Source organism: Sebastes umbrosus, chromosome 6 (assembly GCF_015220745.1).
Source record: "Sebastes umbrosus isolate fSebUmb1 chromosome 6, fSebUmb1.pri, whole genome shotgun sequence".
NCBI lineage: Eukaryota > Metazoa > Chordata > Actinopteri > Perciformes > Sebastidae > Sebastes > Sebastes umbrosus.
This window is the reverse complement of record NC_051274.1, coordinates 12,610,298-12,632,644: the sequence shown is the minus strand read 5'-3', so window position 1 is coordinate 12,632,644 and position 22,347 is coordinate 12,610,298. Positions and strand designations below refer to the sequence as shown.

Here is a 22,347-nt window from a genome sequence, read left to right as displayed (position 1 = left end):
AATAATTAAACTACTACTACTACTTACTACTACTACTATTACTATTACTTCTACTACAACTACTAAAAAAAATAAAAAATAATAATAATAATAATAATAATAATAATAATAATAATAATATTAAAACACTGACAGGTGCCATTCTGCAAAATGAGTACTTTTACTTTTGATGCTTTAAGTAGCCTACAACATTAGTTACCAGTTACTTACAGTTACTAAATATAAATCAACTAATATATTATGATGTATTATTATGGATGAAGCTACCCAGCAGTAGGCTATATAAAGAAGTTAGAAATTAACTAATTAAATTATTTTTAAAATGATCTTTATGTTGTTTGTTCTGTAACTTTACCTCTAGGGGTGGGAAGAAGGCTGGACCTGTCTCTGTGTGGGAGTGGGAGGGGATGTGTATGTGTGTATTTATGTATGTACATATTAAATGTTAAAAGTAAGATATAATTTATTTTTGTATTATTTGTTGTGCTATGTTTGGAAAAAAAAAGAATAAAAATAAGTTAGAATTAGTTTCACCTTTAGCAGCTAATAGTCTAATATGTATTATTCTGAAATGGGCCTTTCTGCATGAGTATGCTACTTTTACTTCTAAGTATATTTTCATGCTAATACGCATGTACTTTTACTTGAGTAAGATTAATGAATACAGGATTTATACTTGTAACTGAGTATTTTTACACTGCGGTATTGCACAACAACATCCCACATGTAAACAGCATCAGTCCAGTACCAGCCTCAGTGCTCCTCCTGTCTCTGCCTCCTCCTCCAGCTCGTCTCTCTGAGCAGAGCAGACTGGATGACTGGATGGTGTCAGGTGATTGCTGCTAGCTAAAGTACTAACAACGCTGCAGAGCTGAAAGTGAGGCAGCGATGGACCGACCAGGTAACACCGTCTCACACTGCTTGTAGATAGACAGACAGCTTTATAGATAGACAGTTCGTTGTATTCCTCGGCTGACGTGTTTATAGTGTGTTTGTGCACCGTGTGCAACAAGTATAGCTAGCTGTTAGCATCAGTTAGCTTCAGTTAGCCGGGCAGATCAGTGTGCGGTTCAGCACTACGGACAGCTCCGACTGTGTTTACGGTGTTATCAAATATGAAACCTGTCACTGTTACTGGTTTAACCACTGCAGTTTGCAATGTATTCGACAATATATCTGTAAAAAGTATGCAACAGTTATATGCGTTGGTATCTATCTAGTATGTATTCGTTAGCTAACTAGGTTATATAATATATTCTCCAGGCCTCTTTGGAAGGTTTTCTAGGGACTACTTCATCCATTAACTTCTCTTAAAGTGTATGTTTACATTCATATTTATTCACCCACACACTGTAAACTAAGGGTCTACTATATGTTAATAAATGTCCCTATTTACTATCTATCTATCATCTATCTATCTATTTACTGTCTATCTATTTACTATCTATCTATCTATCTATCTATTTACTGTCTATCTATCTATCTATATATTTACTGTCTATCTATCTGTCTATCTATCTATCTATCTATATATTTACTATCTATCATCTATCTATTTACTATATATCTATCTATCTATCTATCTATCTATCTATTTACTGTCTATCTATCTATCTATCTATATATTTACTATCTATCATCTATCTATTTACTATCTATCATCTATCTATTTACTATATATCTATCTATCTATCTATCTATCTATCTATATATTTACTATCTATCATCTATCTATTTACTATCTATCTATCTATCTATCTATCTATCTATCTATCTATCTATCTATCTATATATTTACTATCTATCTATCTATCTATTTACTGTCTATCTATCATCTATCTATTTACTATCTATCTATTTACTATCTATCTATCTATCTATCTATTTACTATCTATCTATCTATCTATTTACTGTCTATCTATCTATCTATCTATCTATCTATATATTTACTATCTATCTATCTATCTATCTATCTATTTACTATCTATCTATCTATATATTTACTATCTATCTATCTATCTATCTATTTACTGTCTATCTATCTATCTATCTATCTATCTATATATTTACTATCTATCTATCTATCTATCTATCTATCTATCTATCTATCTATCTATTTACTATCTATCTATCTATCTATCTATTTACTATCTATCTATCTATCTATTTACTATCTATCTATCTATATATTTACTATCTATCTATCTATCTATCTATTTACTGTCTATCTATCTATCTATCTATCTATTTACTGTCTATCTATCTATCTATCTATATATTTACTATCTATCTATCTATCTATCTATCTATCTATCTATCTATTTACTATCTATCTATCTATCTATCTATCTATATATTTACTGTCTATCTATCTATCTATCTATATATTTACTATCTATCTATCTATCTATTTACTGTCTATCTATCATCTATCTATTTACTATCTATCTATCTATCTATCTATCTATCTATCTATCTATTTACTATCTATCTATCTATCTATCTATCTATCTATCTATCTATCTATTTACTATCTATCTATCTATCTATCTATTTACTATCTATCTATCTATCTATGTATTTACTATCTATCTATTTACTCTCTATCTACCTACCTACCTATCTATCTATCTATCTATCTTTCTATCTTTCTATCTATCTATCTATCTATCTTTCTATCTATCTATCTATCTATCTATCTATCTATCCATCTATCTATTTATCTATCTATCTATTTACTCTCTATCTACCTATTTATCTATCTATCTATCCATCTATCTACCTATGTATTTACTATCTATCTATTTTCTATCTATCTATCTATCTATCTATCTATCTATCTATCTATCTATGTATTTACTATCTATCTATTTACTCTCTATCTATCTATCTATCTAGCTATCTATCTGATATTTTTAATCTATCTTGTGTTTATTCGACCATGCTTCTTTCTAAGGTTTTGGTGGGGCTCCATCATCCATGAGCTTCTCCACAGGGACAGCAGAAAATGGATGGTTAGACTCAGATCTAACAGAGGAGGACGTACAAAATCTACAGATTGAACTTGCAAAGGTGAAGGAGCTCTTTTTGGCCAGTAATCCCAAAACAGTAAATATGTTTAACATCATCTGCTCACTAATTGTCACTCTACTGATTTAACTGTTTTGTGTTTTTTCTAGATAGAGGATGAAATTCAGAGCTTGCGGGAGGTGCTTTTGGTCAGAGAAAAATATGCAGCAGACATCAGGAGGCAGCTGGGTATGAGCCCGCTCAGTAACATCAAACAGAACCTGTCCAAAAGCTGGCAAGGCGTCCAGACCTCAGCCCCGTAAGTGCACTGGCATCCTCATAAATACTACATGTTTAGACTACCATTTTCACTGTAAGGCAAGCTCTGTTGGATGGTTAAAAACTCCACTACATACCTCTATAGTCTTACCTGACTTAAGACACCCAACCCCTCCGCTGGCAGAGCATTTACCACGCATTGTCTTAGTGTGACATGGTTACATAACCATGGAAAGTACACTAATGACTGCCGTGCTCTCCGTCTTAAGTCCGGGTAATAATCTGCCAACTTGTGCATGTGCTGGTCTTGTTTCAGATATCTCACAGCCTCTGCCACTTTGGACGACATCAGCCACTCCAACATGTGAGTGTTGGTCATCATGTTTGCATCATATCCTGAAAAAAACAAACATTTGTACTGCATTTCATGGCGGAGGGGTTTCCCAATGGTTTGCCCTGTGCTCACATGTTAAAGAGGATTCTCTTTTAAGAAACAAGTGATGGGATTTTTCAGGTCAAATTGGATTGGTGCTCCGTTAATGGCCTTACAGCCAGACTTAGCACAAGGAGCAGTTTGAAGAGTTTGTTTGAGTGAGCAACCATCTGCCGCCACATGGACCGTAGCCACATGGACCGTAGCCACATGGACCGTAGCCACTGACGTATAGGAGCCTATTGTTAACTACTTAATTTATGTTGTGAGTGTGAATTAATACCTTTGTGCATGAGTGTTGGCAGTGTTGTGACTTTCCTCCTTTCAGGTCCTGACTTCTATTTTTTTCTACTAGATATATGAGGACACGGGAGAGTCTCTCTCATGCAGGCCAGGTGACATCGTCTGCACTGTCCCAGATGGGCGTGACCATCACCAGGAGACTGGCAGACATGAGGTACCCTCAGGATTGGCCCAGCTCCTGTCTCCTAATTTCTGAAAAGAAAAAATTTAATCATTTTATTTCTTTAAAAAAATTGATAATTTATGAGTCTCAGCAAGCCAAAATGAGCACAAGAAATTAGCTTGAGATCATGATAAAAACTCCAACCTCTGCATGTTAACAGTGCAGAAGCTAACATTGAGGTGCCTGGTAGGAAAAGCTGCCGTTGGCTAATTCAACCAGGCAGATGGACAAGCAGAAATCCAACAGAGAGCTGCAACGAATAGACAACATGAAAGAACGATGCTTTAAAATGCAAACTGAGGTCATAATTAAGGGTTGGCAGACTCTAAATGAAAACATCATCTCAAACTAATACATTTAAAAATATTGTAAGACATAATATTATAAAAAAACATGTTTTAGCTTTCAGAAAATGCCATGCTAGAATATGTGAAAGCACTTTCCAAATTGTTAATACTATTTATTCAAATTTCGAATCTCTTTCTACTCAGATCTACTGTGTCAGAACCAGAACTAAAACACTGATTCAATATATTGTAGTTGTCAGTGTAGGAACAGTAATGTCACAGCCTCTATAGAGTGATGGAGGGATGATGTATTTTTGTAGGCCAACCAGGAAGTTAGCATCGCCCTGGCTCCCTCCACAAAAAGCCAATGGGATTTTTCCATTGGGTTTTGAATTATTGCAGAAAATAAGCTCTGTGGCAAACAAACATTTATAATAATTGCATGATTTGTTCAGCAATATAATCTTGGCTATAAACAAACTACACAACAGCTACATGAGCGCAAGTATATGCAAAGAGGCTGTAAAGGCGGACGTGTTGGCGTGAAGACGTTTAGTAGTCTCATTTGGCCACTTGTTAGCAACCACCTTTTTTAAGACATGTAAAATCTTCAAAATTCACGAGAGGGATATTTACTGATGTATTTTATTTCATAGAACAAAATGGAAAATACAGAAATATTAGCATCAAAATGTACTTAAAGTACTCACTATGCAGAAAGGCCTGTTTCAGAATCATATTATCTTAATGGATTATAATTTGTGATGCATTTATGTGTAAGCATAATTGTTATGTTGCCGCTGGTAAAGGTGGAGTTAATTTTATATTCTGGAGTTTTAATCAATAAAAATGCATCGTAATTTATTTGTTGATTATATTTTGGATTAGTGGGAAACTGCAAAGTAACTGAAGCTTTAAAATAAATGGACTAAAAAGTACAATATTTCCCTCTGAAATGAGTATAAAGTAGCATAAAATGGAAATACTCAAGTAAAGTACAAGTACCTCAAAATTGTACTTAAGTATGATGCTCTGTGAAGGACGACAACATTTTATAAAGTCCACAAGGGATGAGTGTTTCCGACGGCCTCCTGTCTTGTGTTTTTGTTTAGCCAGTAAGCAACCGTAATCCAATCACACTAGTACATCTGGACATCGACAGCAGTAGCTGATAAGTCTGTTGTTGTCATGTGGAAACAGAAGCTGGTGTGACGTTATTTGTGTGTCTGTCTTTATTTCCACAGAGCTCTGCCTCTTCCAGGCCCACCACGGTAAGACTGGACTCAGATCATTGTTGTGGAGCTGAATCAGGTCATGAGTAAAATTTTAAGTAGAATAAAGTTTCATATTTGTACAGCTGTGGAAGAAGTACTCTGTTCTTTCACTTAAGTAAAAGTAGTAATATCACAATGTGAAAATACTCTGTTATAAGTAACAGACCTGCATTCAACATCTGTGTTGAAGTGTAAGTAGTGTTAGCATCAATGTATACCTAAAGTACCAAAAGTAAAAGTACTCATTATGCAGAATGGCCCATTTCAAAATATGATATCACTGTATTATAATTATTAATGCATTATGTGTTTATTACTTTAATGTTAAAGCTGGTAAAGGTGGAGCTTATTTCAACTACTTTATATACTGCCAGGTAGCTAGAAATTGTAGTAGAGTAGAATAATATGGAAAAACTCAAGTAAAGTACAAGTACCTCAAAATTGTGCTTAAGTACAGTACTTGAGTAAATGTACTTAGTTACATTCCACCACTGCTACTGCATGAAACACAAAGTCACAAGTCGATTAATCGATTAGTCGGTTTTGGTAATTGATTAATTAAGTCACATATGATGGAAAGATACTAAACATTTGTTTTTTTCTGCTTTTCTCACTTTTATAACCTTTTCCATCAAGTATGTTTGGGGTTTCATATCTTCAGTCATCTCAAAACGTCAATTGTGATGGGCATTTTCTCCCAAATGAAAGATTAATACTACTTAATTCGATTAGTACTTCTTAATTCCTCTTCTTAATATCATAAAAAAATAAGTAAAAGTAAAAATAGTGATGAAAATAATTGCTATTTTGGCCCTACGAGAGTTTTTATATATATTTCTAATTTTTTTTCATCAACTTGTATGTACAGTATAGTTAACTGTGTATGTTTACCTTGTTCAGCTTTGTTTTCCTTGTTCTGAGTTGTATGTCTATTTCTAAGTGCATTTAGAGCAATGAAAAACAGGAGTCAAATTCCTTGTATGTATACACATACTTGGCCAATAAAGAGATATATACACTTTTGAGCAAATTATAAGGTTTGTGTTTTTATGCTTTTGCTGATTCTGTATGATGTTTTTAAGCTTTACTTGTCATTTACATGTTCAATCTCCCTTCTCTCTTCTGCCTCTCCAATGTGACACCCAGCGCCCTGGGCCACACCATGAGTGTGCCGACTATGAGGTAAAACATCACTGCAATTTATTTATTTACTGCCTTCTGCTGTATTTGTGTGCTTAAACACAAATGGAGTTCAAGTTCAGTTAGTACAAATAAAAGCAGATTGTCAAATATGTTCTGTGTAATTTGTCTTCACATTTCTCCATAGACATTCCTCTACATTCAAATCTTTTGAGGAAATGGTCGGAAATGTGAAGGTGAGTTTGTGGAGACAGCAGTCACACACTGCTCTTACTGTGTATATTATTCAGTATTGATAACTTGTTTCCTGTCTGGATCACACAGGACAAGGTGAGTGGCGGTCTGACAAATAACGGAGACACTTCTGGGTTTGAGAGAAGATCCTCACGCACATGAAATGGATCCTTTGAACATATAACAAATAATTATTTTTCATACCTTGAAAAGTTATGAAATAATGTTATTTTGCTCCTTTTTCTGTGTACATTTGTCCACAGTTATTTATTGTATTAATAAAACATGACTAATAGAATGTATTACATTTGCAATGGAAAATTATTTTAAACTTCAATGTGAAAATAGTCTTTTAATATGTGAATATGTTATTCTTCTGCATGTTGCATAAATGTAATTTATGAGTTATCTATTTTGACATGTGAGTGCTGTAAACCCATCTTCTTCTTTCTATTCATTGACATTAATTGTGGCATTTACAAAATAGAATATGACAAACAAAAAGTATTTTTGTACTTTAAGATTTTTCAATTAAAGTCAATTGAATGGTGTGTGTTTTTTTGTCGTTGATGGTCATGTCAATTTAAATTTACTTAAATTAGTGTTTTTAATTAAAGAGAGAAAATGTTTCTAAAGCCTGGGCTGCTGTCAGTGGTGGCCATGTTCCATATCAAGCCTTTGGGTGGCGCTAGAGGCTTACAAAGTTTTGTTTAGGATATGGAAACTCAATGCAAGTGTCCCCACTACTGCATTTAATCCACTTTTTTTTCAATATTATATTTATTGTTTTTTTGTTCATTTTGAAACATTCACAAACGTCCCCAATAATAACATTCTCAAACAAAGAAACTTAACAAACATAATATTAATATAAAATAAGCCAGTGTAGAATAGATACAGGAAAAACATATTATATACAAAATAAATAGATAAATAAGTAAAAAGAATATACACAAGTAAAAAAAAATGTAAAAACAATAAAATAAAATAAAAGCATTTAATCCACTTTTATTGAAATCAAAAGCTAATACTCCAAGAATAAATTGCAGAGATCTCCCAAGCCTTATGAGGGACTTTAGTAGAACAAAATTAGAGCTAGATTTCTCTAAACTGATTTTAATCACTTGCAACATTTAGTGCAGTGTGGCAGCCATTATTGTTATTTATTTACACACGTGTTTCACGTGTCAAAATGAAGGTCGTGAGGAAATAAACTGGGGGAAAAAAGTTCTGAAACTCGTGTTTGGTCGATTATTTCTCTGTTGTTACAAAGCTAATTGGCATTGTATTTTACATCGTTGGAAAGCTTGTTTATTTAACTTCACAATGATGTCCAACTTGTAAGGATCATGCATTTATGAGATGAGCAGCACAGCTGATTATGTGGGTAGTGCCCAAGAAAAAATTGCCAAAATGCTCTGCCAATGGTAAACAGTGTATTCTCCTGTTGGTATTGACTCTTGTTTTGAGTTGTTTTGGTGGATTGGATGATTGAACTCTCTATCAGTAACAAGGAACAAACAAGACATATTGGCTATTTTACACTTTATTCATTTAATACACCGTCAGGAGCCTCAGTAACAGTGGAAGATCCATACGCAGCCGAACTTTTTTTCCAGTTTATAACCGAACTGGCTGAACACAACGGATAAGCAAGACAAAAAGACTCGTTCCCTGACCGGGAATCGAACCCGGGCCGCGGCGGTGAGAGCGCCGAATCCTAACCACTAGACCACCAGGGAGAGATGCTACACGTTGTGTTATCACACAACTTAAAGGTAGGGCTAGCTGACAGTTAGTTTATTATCAATTTATTACTTATCGAAATCGTATTTGCCAATTGTCCATTTTTCTAATTGCGTGCCAATAGTCAAGCTGTCAGTGACTGATAACCTGTGCGCATGCCACCAAGCTGCTCTGCTCCTGCAATGTAGCTATTGCTATGGAGACGTTTTTGAAAATGAGCAGACCAACTGACAAAAGCCCATCTGCAAAGACTCAGAAGAACTCCTGACCAAGTAAGTAAAACTCACAAGCATAAAGTAAGATTTTAATATAGTAAATGGTGCATAAAGACATCTTGTAAAAGAGGAGGGCAGCTGTAAACTAAAGCTATTAGAGGGAGGACTTGGCAAGGAAAACTCTGGGAAGAAGTTTGCTGGTAGAATAACGTTAAACGCACCAAAACCTACTGGTCTGAATTCATGTTGCTGATTTAAATGTCACTTTATTATGTGTCTGTATCGGTTTGTCTCCTATAAACTAAACTATCTAACTTTAGCTGGCCGATATCTAACACATGTCATGGTTAAAGTCAGTCTTTAGACATCAGCGGGTTAATTAAAGCCTCCCAAAGCCTCCTTTTGTGTGACGTCACCGAGTCCTGTCCTTAACCGGTCACCAGGACAACAACACGTTTCCTACGTGTCCTCGAGCCGCCATAGTCCCCGCCCCGCGCCACAGCAGCACGCGCCGAGGCCAGCCCCTATATAAACCGGTCTGACTATCAGCAGAGACACAGTCAGCAGCAGCGACTTGACCAAGAGAGGTCAACACAGACACTTCATCCACCAATGGGCCATTGTAACAACTAGCACCTCTTCTACTGCAAGACATCCTTCACCTTACAGCCGCACCCTGATCTCTGAGGTAAGACAAACATAATTAAGGTTTTGTAACATTAAAAAGTTTTGTGTGTTTAAACATGTTTTATCTCACAATTGTCTCACAACACCTGTCTTCATCACAAAATACAAAAGATAGTTTTTGTGCTGGGATGTTTTTATACTGTTCGTTAGTGAGGGTATACCTGCCTGTTATATCCACAGTAAATAGTAGATTATCTCTCTAATGCATGTATTCATTTTATAAGTACATGCAGTAAACACTAGTTAACATGCAAAACTGCCTTCTGGCTGTTGTGTAAGCGTTTAAATACATCAGCTGCTGTGTTTATCTACTGTAGGCTTTGAAATGCAAACCTGTTTGGTCTGTTCCTTAAAATCCGCCACCCATCTGCTGCTCACCTGGTGTTAAGCTTCGCAGCCTTCAGCTGGTTCCCAGGCTGTTAACATACTTTTAAGAGTCTGAAATACATGTGAAATATGAAATGACATGTTGACGTATGTATGACATGTTCTAATATCACCACATGTTGCTGCACTGTGAATAATATCTGAAAAAGTTTTTTTTGGGGCTTTTTTTTTTGCATAAAAAAAATTAGGTAGAGCCAACTGTAATTTCCTGGCTGAAAACACCTTGGACGTCTACCAGCAATACAAATATGCCCTCTGTGGCAAGAGCATTGGCATTATCTTTAGCCAGAAACTTCCATGGCCATGCAGCCAGGTCGTGCACTAAGTTAAGTTCATCTAGACATGTGGACACGCTCCCACACTCCGGTTATTTGAGTCATGGGGTAACCAGATTCTAGGAAGCAGCTGTTTCTGCTTTAGCACTCTGCAGTGAAGGCACGTGGACAGGAATGAAGTACAGAGGGCATGAATGCATGCAGCAAAAGCTTCCCTGAAACCGGTCCTGAGTGACATGTTGTTCTGTGAATGCTGTCACTGCAGATATGTTTTCTCATGTCATGTCTCTATAACCCCAGGTAGTATCCATGTACTGGGGTTATCTGGGGATAACAGTATAACAATATGCACAAAATTCAAGATATATAAAATAAGATAAAAATTGAAGGAAATAAATAATGGTGAAAATACAACAGTATCAGTTTTCTCATTTTATCTCCAGCCTAATAATATCTGCAATTTCCTCTTGTCACTCCTCCAGGTTTCCATTTCCCATCTTTGAGCGGTTTTCCAACTAAGGTCTGAGAAAATGGCAGCAATTCCATCTACTGGCTCCCTCATCGCCACCCATGATTACTATAGAAGTGAGTCAGACGTGGCTTATATGCATTTATATTGCATATGGCATCTTTGATTATTTTTCATTCTGCATATTCTGACAGCAGTATTTTTATTCTCCCCGTGGAAGCCTGTTTTCACCTTTTTGATAAGATATAGATATTTTTCACTAAAAGGAAGTGTCTTTATCTCGTTATTCCAGGGCGCCTTGGTTCCAACTCCAGCAACAGCTCCTGTGGCAGTGCTGAGTACACAGGAGAGGTCATTCCACACCACCCAGGTACACACAAGAACAATGTTCAGTTTTGAAAGTGTGAAAAAAGTGACGTTTCCCTTCACCAAACCGAGCTCCTGTCTAAAATTCATTATGTCTTTTTGCAGGACTTCCAAGACAAGATTCTGGCCACTGGTGGACTTCATTTTTCTTTGCAAAACAGAACCAGCCCGGCATGCAGAACGGATCTGAAACTCAAAAGTGAGTGTCATTATATATGAACATAACTTGAATTTAAGCTAATCAGGTGCAGTTACAGTGTGATTTTTTTTTTTTTTTTTTTTTTTTTTTTTTTTGGAGGGTTAAACTAACTTTTCTTTGTGTTGCAGGAAGGGAACATACACAGTGGCTAACGGCCAGGTGACCTGCATCGCCAGGGAAATGGTTTTGAACAGACAAGTCAGTGAAAGCAGTGAAAATGGAAAGTCTGAAACATCGAGTCCTCCACCTGCTTCCTCCTAGACTTCATCCCTAGCCAGCGCCTCACCTTCCTGCCTCACACCTCCCTCACCCTCAGCTCGCCATCCATCCCATAGCCCAATCACTGGAGATGTAGATGTTGATGGTGTTTGTTACCTTTAGTCAATGCTTTTTCCATTTTGCCCATGTATAGTATTTTTTATTATGACCAAAAGTTTAAAAAAAAGTATGTAAAAAGTTTTTTCATTTTATTGTTCTTGTGACTTTACACTGTTAATAATATGAATAATAAATCAATAAAATGCATAAAGTCAGCACTTGCAATGTTTTTTTGTTGATCCCACACAGCTGTTATCCACCTTTGTTGACTGGTTGCCAAAAGAAACATATTATTATTAATATTATTGTGTTTTCCTTATTATAATACACCTCAAATCTTCAGTGATTTTGTCACCTCCATTCAGGTGACCCACACAGCAGAGCAGCTGTTTTATAACTCTGTCATGGAACACAAGCAGCCTATTTACCCACCTAATCTGTTTAGCTGTGATATGATTAGCAGCGATTAATGCAGTTGTTAATACAGCTTACATAATGCTGCACCTTAGCTTTAATGTGGGTCAACAGCTTAGCAAAGGTTAAAGGTTTACATAAAACAATTACATTGAAATACATTCGTGTTTTTGGTTCTCCAAATGTATAAATGAATTAGGAAACAGCAGCCAAAGTTAGCTGACCTAAACATTTATTCAAGATATTTCTGAAAGCAGGTCACTGGTCAGTCACTGCCAGCACCGACCTGCTGCTGAGTTTGTCACACACCCTTCCAGAATAACTGCACGGCATAATAATAAAGCAGTCTACCTGCTGCTATTAAATCTTACACTTGGAATTGTTTTAAAAGACATTTTTTAAATGCCTTAGCATATTGTTGTAAAAGATTCAGTCTGTTCACTTTACAAATGCTGCATGGAGAGAGCTCCCCTGTAGTCTGCGTGTGTTTTTACTCATATGCAACATGTTGCATTGACAGTTTTTGGACTAACCACTGTGCCGAAAGGACTATAAGTGACAAAAAACTTAATGAAATATTAACCAAATATTACTTTAGTAGGACCAGGTTTCTAAACCCAGTGCCGCAAATCCCTTGTAAAACCCAATCTTTATATAATATGTTATCATTTTGGACCTTAAAGATATTCTAATTACTGTGAAGACATGGGGCAATGCTAACTGTTCAAAGGATCAATACATGCACTGATTCTCTGAATTGACTTTTCCGTTAGTCATACTAAGGGAACATTTTGCAATGTGCAAACTGACAACTAAGAATAGACTGATCAAAGTCTGTTACAGTCCAGTTCTGTTGTAAGATAACCTTTCCGTTCAAACAGGATGGTCAAACAGTTCCAGTACTGTATGTGGAGCATTTAGACCAACATACTAGGGCAAATGTTTTGACATTTAAAGGACCAAAGACATCATTCATGTCTCCAGACCTCTTACCCATTTAAAAGGGGCATGATCTGTCCTGTCTGCCGTCCAAAGCTGCACTATTTCTGGCAACGTATCAGAGAAGCACTTGGGTCTAAAAGTGTCCTGTGATCCCGGCCAAGTAGCATCACTCCCGTGTCACCTAACTGACACGGGAATCTCCCATCATGCAGGTCTTTTTTTATGACTTCGGACGTCCCTCCAGGTTTCTCTGTGCAAAGTTCACAGAACACAGTGAAGGACGAATGACCCAGATTGTCTATATCAAAACAACACAGTTGCAATAACCACAAACAAAGCATTAGATCAAGGGTCAAAAACAAACAAAAACATGAGCTATGTTGCTTGTGATGCTGCAGAAAGAAGCAGGATTTATATGATTGAATTACAATTTGTTTTATTTTTTATTTCAGAGTTGAGGATTTACTTCGGCGTCTTCTATTTTTCAGATTTTTTTGGAATGTCAGAAATAGGGTAGGTTACTTAGTGCAAGGACCTAAAGGCAGAAATGCAATAGAAAGTGCTTATGTTACCTATAGGGAAAGATTTTCATCAGTAACTGCTTTAACTCTAAATGTGCTTGATGTTATTGCTCCATTTGATTTAATTGATCACAGATCAGTGAAATGTTACAGTATTATGAGGACTATGACTCTCTGCCTTGACAGATATTTGACCAATAGATGCCTTGCAGTCACATGACTTGACGTAAAGATGCCTGTTGTTGTCGCCGCCACGTTTTGTACCGATGTTACATGCTAAATTGCGAATCCTGCTATACATCAGAGCAGCACATACGGGTACTTCGCAAAAAGTCAAGGCAACGCCCCCTTTTGCGGGATAGAAAACCGAAGATCCCATCGACTTCGATGCAATTTGAAGTATGTTTGGATTGTAATTTTGACAAATTTGCATGCATTCCTCTCTTGTTATACAAACGTTTGTTTTATACACATGTCTAATGCGACCTTGCCTGAACCTGAGTGTTCGTGATACCTTAATGAATTAAGGTTGATCGCCACCATGTCCCTTCAGTCTTCCCCTCTCCAACACAGTGGCCAGATATTGCTTATCCAGAAATCTCTACATATTTGATTGAATCACATTAAGCTAAGTGTTGTCTGTAAATACCCATAGACAACTATATAGCAGGGGTAGGCAATTATTTTTCCTGGGGGGCCACATGAGAAACCCAGTTTGTTGCCAGGGGCCAAACAAATTCTGTCAGACGTAACCTCTAATTTATCACGAGATTAAATTATGAAAAACATACTGTGCACTTATTTTTCAGCATTTATTATACTGAAAATCACTCCAAACAGTATATTATTAAGAAAATTACATTTTATGCAGGACTTTTTGAAATGTACAGGACTGACTGTTTTGGATAGTAATGTTTCCATTAACAAAAAATTACATTTAACTTAACATTATCACTTAAATTTCCTTCTTTCGTTGCATGCAACTTTGTAAAAAGTCCTTGCTGCTTTTGTAGCTTAGCTAGCAATCCCTCGGCTGTCCTCACCTTCTCATCTCCAGATAGGTTTCTGGGCCATCATGAGGGCCGCTTCCGGCCCCCGGGCCGTATAATGCCCAGGTCTGTCATATAGGCTGAGATTTAGTTGGAGTGGACAGTGATGCTGCTATAACGTTAATGTATGACTGTATTACTGCACCAGCCTCCCACTCAAGCTAACATTAACTAGCCATGCCAGTCACTGCTACCAACATCATTTAGCGATTTACCACACTGTTTGAGAGTGGGCTTGAACCGGCTTGAACCTGGAACCCAATATGGCGGCGGCCATCAGTAAACAAACATTTGATGCAGCTGCAAGGCATCTTTTGGAGTTGTGGTATATCTCAAGGAAGCTGTCTAGGACCATTTGCCATACATACAGCTATGGAAAAAATTAAGAGACCACTTCAAAATTATCAGTTTCTCTGGTTTTACTATTTATTGGTATGTGTTTGAGTAAAATTAAAATTTTTGTTTTATTCTATAAACTACTGACAACATTTCTCCCAAATTTCAAATAAAAATATTGTCATTTAGAGCATTTATTTGCTGAAAATGACAATTGGTCAAAATAACAAAAAAGATGCAGTGTTTTCAGATCTCGAATAATGCAAAGAAAACAAGTTCATATTAATTTTTAAACAACACAATACTAATGTTTTAACTTAGGAAGAGTTCAGAAATCAATATCTGGTGGAATAACCTTGATTTACAATCACAGCTTTCATGCGTCTTGGCATGCAGCCTGGCTCTTCTTTGCTTCTTTGGTGCTCTGACAATGTTCCCAACTCTGAGGAGTGTTTTTTCCAGCAGGACAATGCTCCATGCCACACAGCCAGGTCAGTGAAGGTGTGGATGAAGGACCACCAGATCAGGACCCTGTCATGGCCAGCCCAATCTCCAGACCTGAATCCCATTGAAAACCTCTGGAATGTGATCAAGAGGAAGATGGATGGTCACAAGCCCTCAAACAAAGCCGAGCTGCTTGAATTTTTGCGCCAGGATTGTCATAAAGTCACCCAACAACAATGTGAAAGACTGGTGGGGAGCATGCCAAGACGCATGAAAGCTGTGATTGTAAATCAAGGTTATTCCACCAGATATTGATTTCTGAACTCTTCCTAAGTTAAAACATTAGTATTGTGTTGTTTAAAAATTAATATGAACTTGTTTTCTTTGCATTATTCCAGATCTGAAAACACTGCATCTTTTTTGTTATTTTGACCAGTTGTCATTTTCTGCAAATAAATGCTCTAAATGACAACATTTTTATTTGGAATTTGGGAGAAATGTTGTCAGTAGTTTATAGAATAAAACAAAATTTTAATTTTACTCAAACACATACCAATAAATAGTAAAACCAGAGAAACTGATAATTTTGAAGTGGTCTCTTAATTTTTTCCAGAGCTGTATATACAGTATATATATCTTTTAATTAATGACCATTAACTTTAGACAATGCAAAATGTTGTATGCTGATGATTCAACAATATATATGGCAAAATCCACCACAGTATTTGAATGTTGAGAGTCCGCAATGATTTTTGTTGCTTGTATCGAGGATTGGACTTCACAAAGTGGAGCTGAATATAAATTTATCTTTAATCATATTTCTTTGTGATGCTTAATGAAACACTATCCTCGGGTTAGAGTCTTTTTTAAACCGCCATCTGCTGGAATTATAGTCACTGGAAAGTGGTGACAGTGTTCCTGCACATGAATGGGCTCAAAGATAAATGGGGAATCTGGGTCAAAGGCATCGGGGTCATGACTATGACTCAGGGCTGCCCAGGACGCGTCCAACCCCCAGACTCCCACAAAAGTTCATACTGCACAGATAAGAGGAGAGCAAAGATAACATCTACCGTAATTCTCAGTATTAGCACACTTGAAACTGGTCTTATCGGGTAAAGGGGTTCAGACTGTCAGACAGGGCTCACGTGTCATCCTGTTTTAGATCTGTATTTGATCAGCAGCATGAGCAGACAGCGTGAACCACTGAGCTTGTGTGTGTTCACGTGTCTCTCAGGGACTTCAGTGTCAACACAAAGTTTCACTATGATCGATTATCTCTGCAGGCCACAGTTGTTTATTTGTCTTTCTTGTCTGGATCAAGTTTGGGAATTTTTTTTTTTAAACATCCTGGGAAACAGATTTCAAATGAATGTGATCTGAAGGTTGGCTTAGGTCTTGAACATAGCTGGTTAGGTTATCACAAATGCAAGTGCAGTTACTGTTTAAGGGCTGATGTGATTTTAGTTAATGTTATCACTATAAAACTGGTTGTTGAACAGCTGCAAATTAAGTTTAACAATGGTTATTATAAACTAAATTATCAAGTATAAATGTGTGCATAATATTTATTCTAGAAATTGGGACAAGGTCAAATGATTGGATTAGTGAGCCCCTATGGCCTCTCTTTTGACTAAATAAAAACAGTGAGTAGCAGTGGGGGAATGTAACTAATTACCAGCCTGGTCTCCTAAAAAATACCTTCCCATATTACGAATCTGCATTGTCAGTTACATTTCGAGGGAACATATTTTCTCCTGGATTACATTTGTTTTTGACGGTCTCACCAAATGGCATATGAATTGGCACAACAATTTGTAAGTCATTTTGCGTGCAATGACAATGCCGTTGTTGCTTGTGGCGTGTCATTTCACGCCATGTAGTCTGTACTGACTGCAATGTAAACGCAATATGCTACGCTCACAGCTAGTGACGTAGAATAAATAGTGAGAAAGACTGCTGAATGTTTTCTGTACCTATGTTTTTTATGTACGTATTTTCCTTAGATTATGTATAACAAACACAGGACTTTCAACCAGGAGACTGGTGTTTGAGGCCGGTGTTCATGTCGTGCTGTTGAGTTTTGAAGTTACATTAGTGGCGTTTGTGACGTGTTTTCCGTACTTACGTTGTTTACGTAGGTATTTTAATAGTAGATTGTGGAATCAAAATGTTTTTCTCTCTCATATTCTTTCCAAAATAAGATCCCATGGCGTCCACCGGAAGGGGCGGGACTTCACCTCTCTATACTGGACTAATTTCAAAAATAGTTGCCCCAATTCGTCACTTAGACACAAAAACATGAAAAATGTGGTTCAGGTTGAAAAATACCGAAGTTACCCTTTAAGTTAACATTTGAGATACTTGTACTGACTTGAGTGTTTCCATTTCATGCTGTTTTACCCTTTTGTGAAATATTGTATTTTACTCCACTGCATTTATTTGACAGCTGGAGCCAGTAGTAATAATGATCCAATAATATGATATATAATCACATAAGACTCACAGGGGTAATTTTTTTGTGTTTTATGTTTGATACTCTAAATGCAAATGATGATATCATTTTCAATGCAGGACTTTTACTTATAATTGTGTATTTTTACAGTGTTGTATATTTTTACCAAAGTAAAAGACCTGAATAGGCTACTTTTTCTATGACTGGTGATTAGAATTTACTATAATCTGTATTTTCAAAATATGTTTCAAGCAAGCATTGTAACTGTGTCGGAAATTGTACAGTTAGGAAAAGTTATATTGTAGATACATGTAAACAAGAGAATAATGAGGTCACTACTGATGTGTTTACACCGTGTGACAATATTATCTTTGGTCTGCTGGAACATAGCGTCCGTTTTCTCACATGAGAATGTGTTTGTGAAGCCAGCTGTAACTCTTCCCAGACTTAAATGAGGCGAGCCAAAACATTTGACTTCATGTTTTCATGTTCACCTCAGGATGAATTATAGTAACTTCAGTAATCCATGAGTTTGTTTTATGACCCAAAATCTGCAAAATGAATGACCTTACCATCAGACCAGCTGTTTTATTGTGTTATTTAGTGTGAATTAGCATATGTTAGCATGCTAATGTGCTAAACTAATATGGGGAACATGGTTAACAATATAAACAACAGTATGCCAACATTGTTTAAATGGTGCAAAACTATAGAAACACTCATTCAGCAATAACCTACATTGTTTATTTAGTTTATGACTTTTTCAATCCATACATGCATAGTTTCCCCTTTCACTATACTTGCATGTTGTGTGTATTTGTATGGATACAGGGCATTCAGAAAGTTTTCAGACCCCTTCACTTTTTTAACATTTTGTTATGTTGCAGCCTTATGCTAAAACTGTTTAAATTATTTTTTTCACTCATCAATCAACACTCAATACCCCACAATGACAAAGAAAAAACTGAATTTTAGAAGTTTTTGCAAAGTTATTAAAAAGAAAAAACTGAAATATTTGACATAACCCTTTGCTACGACTCGAAGACTTGAAAATGAGCTCAGGTGTCTCTCATTTCTCTTGATCATCTTTGAGATGTTTCTTTACCTTGATCGACACCTTGAAATTCAACTTATTGGACATGATTGGGAAAGGCACACACACCTGTTTATATAAGATAACACAGCTGACAATGCAGGTCAGAGATAAACAACCGGAGAGACAGGATTGTGTTGAAGCACTGATCTGGGACAAAACAAATCTGATGCATTGAAGGTTCATAAGAGCACAGTGGCCTCAATAATTCTGCTAGAAACAACCAGGACTATTCCTAGAGCTGGCTGTTCAGACAAACAAGATCCTGTGTGGAGAAACTTCCAGAGGGTTAACCATCACACAATATACCATCCCAGTCTCAATGGGGAAGCATGGTGTTGGTGGCAGCAAACTTGTGTCAATGTGATATTTCAGTTTTGTCTTTTTAATAAATTTGCAAAAAACAATTCTTAAATCCTGTTTCTGCTTTGTCGTTATGGGGCATTGAGTGCAGATTGATGGAAAAAAGGAAAATAGAGCAATGTTAGCATAAGGCTGCAACATAATGTGAGAGGTGAAAGGTTCGGAGTACTTTCTCCCACTGCCTTCTGCTGCCCTCTCGTGGAAAAACATCTTCACTGCTAAAAAAAAAACCTAAATGTGCTGAAAAACTTGAACTGATACAGAAATATAAGACAAAATGAAACAAGCAAGGTCTCAGTTAGATAGCTCATCGCACTATTTTATTCAATTACTGACATCTCAGGAGAAGAGGAGAGCCTTGGAGCTCTGCTGTTGGTAAACCACTGGTGTTTTTATTCTTTTTCTTTTTTTTCCATAGCGTTGATGCAACACTGAAAAAGCGCTATTTCCAAACAAACACAGGTCCCTCATCAGTGATATGTAAGAGCGGCAGAGAGAATCTCACCTGGACAGTTTTGCATGAAACATACAAATGAAACAGGTTCAACCTTTTCTTTTGTCTTTTTGTTTCACATATAATAATAAATATCCATACCTATAAACACTCCAAAAAAAACAAAATATTAAGTCACAGGTACTGGAAAAAAGCTCCACTTTTAAATCACAATGATAAATGTACAAAACAATAGACATCTCATATAAATGTTAATGGTTTTCGTTAGAGATTTAAAATCTCATTTCAGAAGAAATCAGTGGATAAAAACTAAACTTGGAGATTCAGTATTTCCTGAGGTTTATGGGTTCCCCTTAAAAAGGCCAGGAGAGGGGAATGGCTTTTATGTTAGCGAGGAGATATTACAACAGGTCAAAGTGTACCTTTCAGGGTACCAGTCGGGTTAAGGACGAGGAGTTTTCCCTGACAACGCGGCCGGGACATTAAAAGATTCTGAGCACTTAATGTAGTATAATAAATGTACCTACACCCCACCGATCTCCATTTAGGCCACAATAGTATTCTAAAACAGTTGATTAAAGTTGATCCTTGATAAATCTTTGCTGGTCCACTTTGAGAAGTTGTGAAGCTCCCGTTTACTTAAGATTTACCTTTTTTTAAAATGCTGGAAGCCACCACAACACCGAGCCGACCACAACCAGCTGTCACGGCACACTTCATGACCGTGTGACCAAGTAGTCAAAGAGGTCACGTCTGCACTTTGATGCAATGAAACAACAAAAAAAGGAAAAATATCTGGGCAAATGTACACAGATTCGGGGAATAGGTGAGGAAAAGAAAATATAGCCTGAATAAAACACAAAAGTATTCTGAAAAACTGTACATGTAAACATCACACTTTCACTGAGTCCAAAACCAGAGGGGGGAATACAAAGCTTCACACAGGTTTACAGTACAACCTCCTGCACAGAGCTACAGTCTCTTATCAGTGCAGGAGAGGCAACAATTGAAATAATATAAATAACAATAGAAGTAATACAGACCACCACCAAATGATGAGTTAAAACAAGCAAGGGCTAAAACCACTTTGATTTTTTTTTTTTTAAACAGTGCTGTACCCACAGAAAAAAAGGTTTAAAACATCTTTTATCACTCTTTGTACAGCTATACAGTACATTTATCTGACCACTTTAGCAATCCACAAGCTACCAGGGCATTTTTAATCAACACCAATAGATTACATTGTCCAGTCAATACAAAGAGAAAAATCCATTGGGCATTATTAGAAAAAACAAAACAACAACATGACAACAAGTGGTTGTCGTTGATCACAGTAACTCCAGCACAAATGTTGCTCAGCGTAGACTTAAGACAGTTTACAAATCTGCAAGCTAATGTTTGGTCGTGAGAATGGGACGACATGGCATCACTGAGTTCGACGCGAAGTGTAGAGGATCTGCTATGGCTGCAGTGACGAACGAGCAGGTTGGAGGAGACGAGGAAGACATCTGTGAGGACTCAGGTCCCACGTACATCTATGATTACGTCTGTTTGAGCCCAGAGGGGTGTTCCATTAAGAGATTAAACCAGGAGATTCTGTTTCACAAAGGAGGTCTAAAGTAGTCTGACTTAACTTACCTGGTTAGTTTTCAGGCTTAGCTTCAGCTCAGTTAAACAGTGTTTTAATGAATCTGTCAGACTGAAACATGGTGTTCTCTCAGAGGTTCCTCCCTGAAGGTTCCTCTTTACTGCTGCACTGTGAGCACGAGTATGTTTGCACTACATGTAAAAATGTAGGTTGCATACTGACATATGATGCACTTAATTGCATATTAAGATCTTAGCTCATATGTTTTTTTCATTTTAAAATATTCTGCACAGTATTCAAATCAACATATGTGTTTTTAAATGCACTGCTGTTGTGTTTCTGGCCACTTGGTGGCGGCAGAAACGAGCTGTGAACACAACATTGACCTATCATCACTTTTAAAGTTGATGTGATGAACTTGTTAGCAAACAGTTGCTCATTTAGGGGCCGTACACATGTCACGTTTAAAGACGCGTAGAAAACGCCAGCTGTGTTGCTTTATTTTTTTTCCTTCCAAGGTGCTCGGGAGATTGTGCTCCTGTCGCACCTGCCGTTACTAAGCAACCAAAACCTGGTTGTCAGAAAGGGTGAAGCAAGTAAAATAGTTTGTGGGACAGATGGTAAAGCTCTGGGTAGCCCTGCACTAAAATGATTAACTTCTCTTCCATATATTTACCGTAGACTGATATTTACGGAAGAAAGAAAAGATATCTACCGGCTGTGATTGGTTGTTCCTCGTCACATGACAGGCGGTGCGCGCTGCAGCGTTCCAAAAGTTGAACTATTTTCATCTCAGGGTACAGCTGTCATGGACCGAAAAACAGGCTTCTCGGGAACGTTTGCGCATCGTGACGGCGGCGCTCTTGCGTTTGAGTGCCCCTCTACATTGACAATAATAGATTT

The 22,347-nt window shown here is 36.8% G+C and overlaps 3 protein-coding genes and 1 non-coding gene across 10 annotated transcripts in view; 3 read left to right on the top strand and 1 right to left on the bottom strand.

Annotated features, from left to right (window-relative positions):
- Positions 1–745: 745 nt before the first annotated feature.
- LOC119489257 (tumor protein D54-like) lies at positions 746–7,674 on the top strand. The gene is made up of 9 exons (XM_037771489.1): positions 746–901; positions 2,958–3,073; positions 3,181–3,329; positions 3,606–3,653; positions 4,078–4,179; positions 5,720–5,746; positions 6,896–6,931; positions 7,077–7,125; positions 7,214–7,674. The coding sequence occupies exons 1-9, from the start codon at positions 889–891 to the stop codon at positions 7,283–7,285; spliced, it is 612 nt and encodes a 203-aa protein (XP_037627417.1). The 5' UTR covers positions 746–888; the 3' UTR covers positions 7,286–7,674.
- A 1,119-nt stretch (positions 7,675–8,793) lies between these two features.
- Positions 8,794–8,865, bottom strand: trnae-cuc. The gene has a single exon. It is a non-coding gene; the product is annotated as a tRNA-Glu (tRNA).
- Positions 8,866–9,028: 163 nt separating this feature from the next.
- The window catches only part of dnmt3ba (DNA (cytosine-5-)-methyltransferase 3 beta, duplicate a), a 76,387-nt gene continuing 63,068 nt past the window's right edge, over positions 9,029–22,347 (top strand). For all 7 annotated transcript variants that reach the window (XM_037772067.1, XM_037772064.1, XM_037772060.1 and 4 more), the window contains exon 1: positions 9,029–9,141. The gene's annotated coding sequence lies outside the window, so the exon portion shown is untranslated. The remainder of the gene's footprint in view (positions 9,142–22,347) is intronic.
- On the top strand, positions 9,125–12,000 carry ppdpfa (pancreatic progenitor cell differentiation and proliferation factor a). Its single transcript, XM_037772071.1, has 6 exons — positions 9,125–9,141; positions 9,634–9,772; positions 10,916–11,018; positions 11,195–11,272; positions 11,374–11,467; positions 11,596–12,000. Exons 3-6 carry the CDS (start codon positions 10,964–10,966, stop codon positions 11,726–11,728), a joined length of 360 nt encoding a protein of 119 aa, XP_037627999.1. The 5' UTR covers positions 9,125–9,141; positions 9,634–9,772; positions 10,916–10,963; the 3' UTR covers positions 11,729–12,000.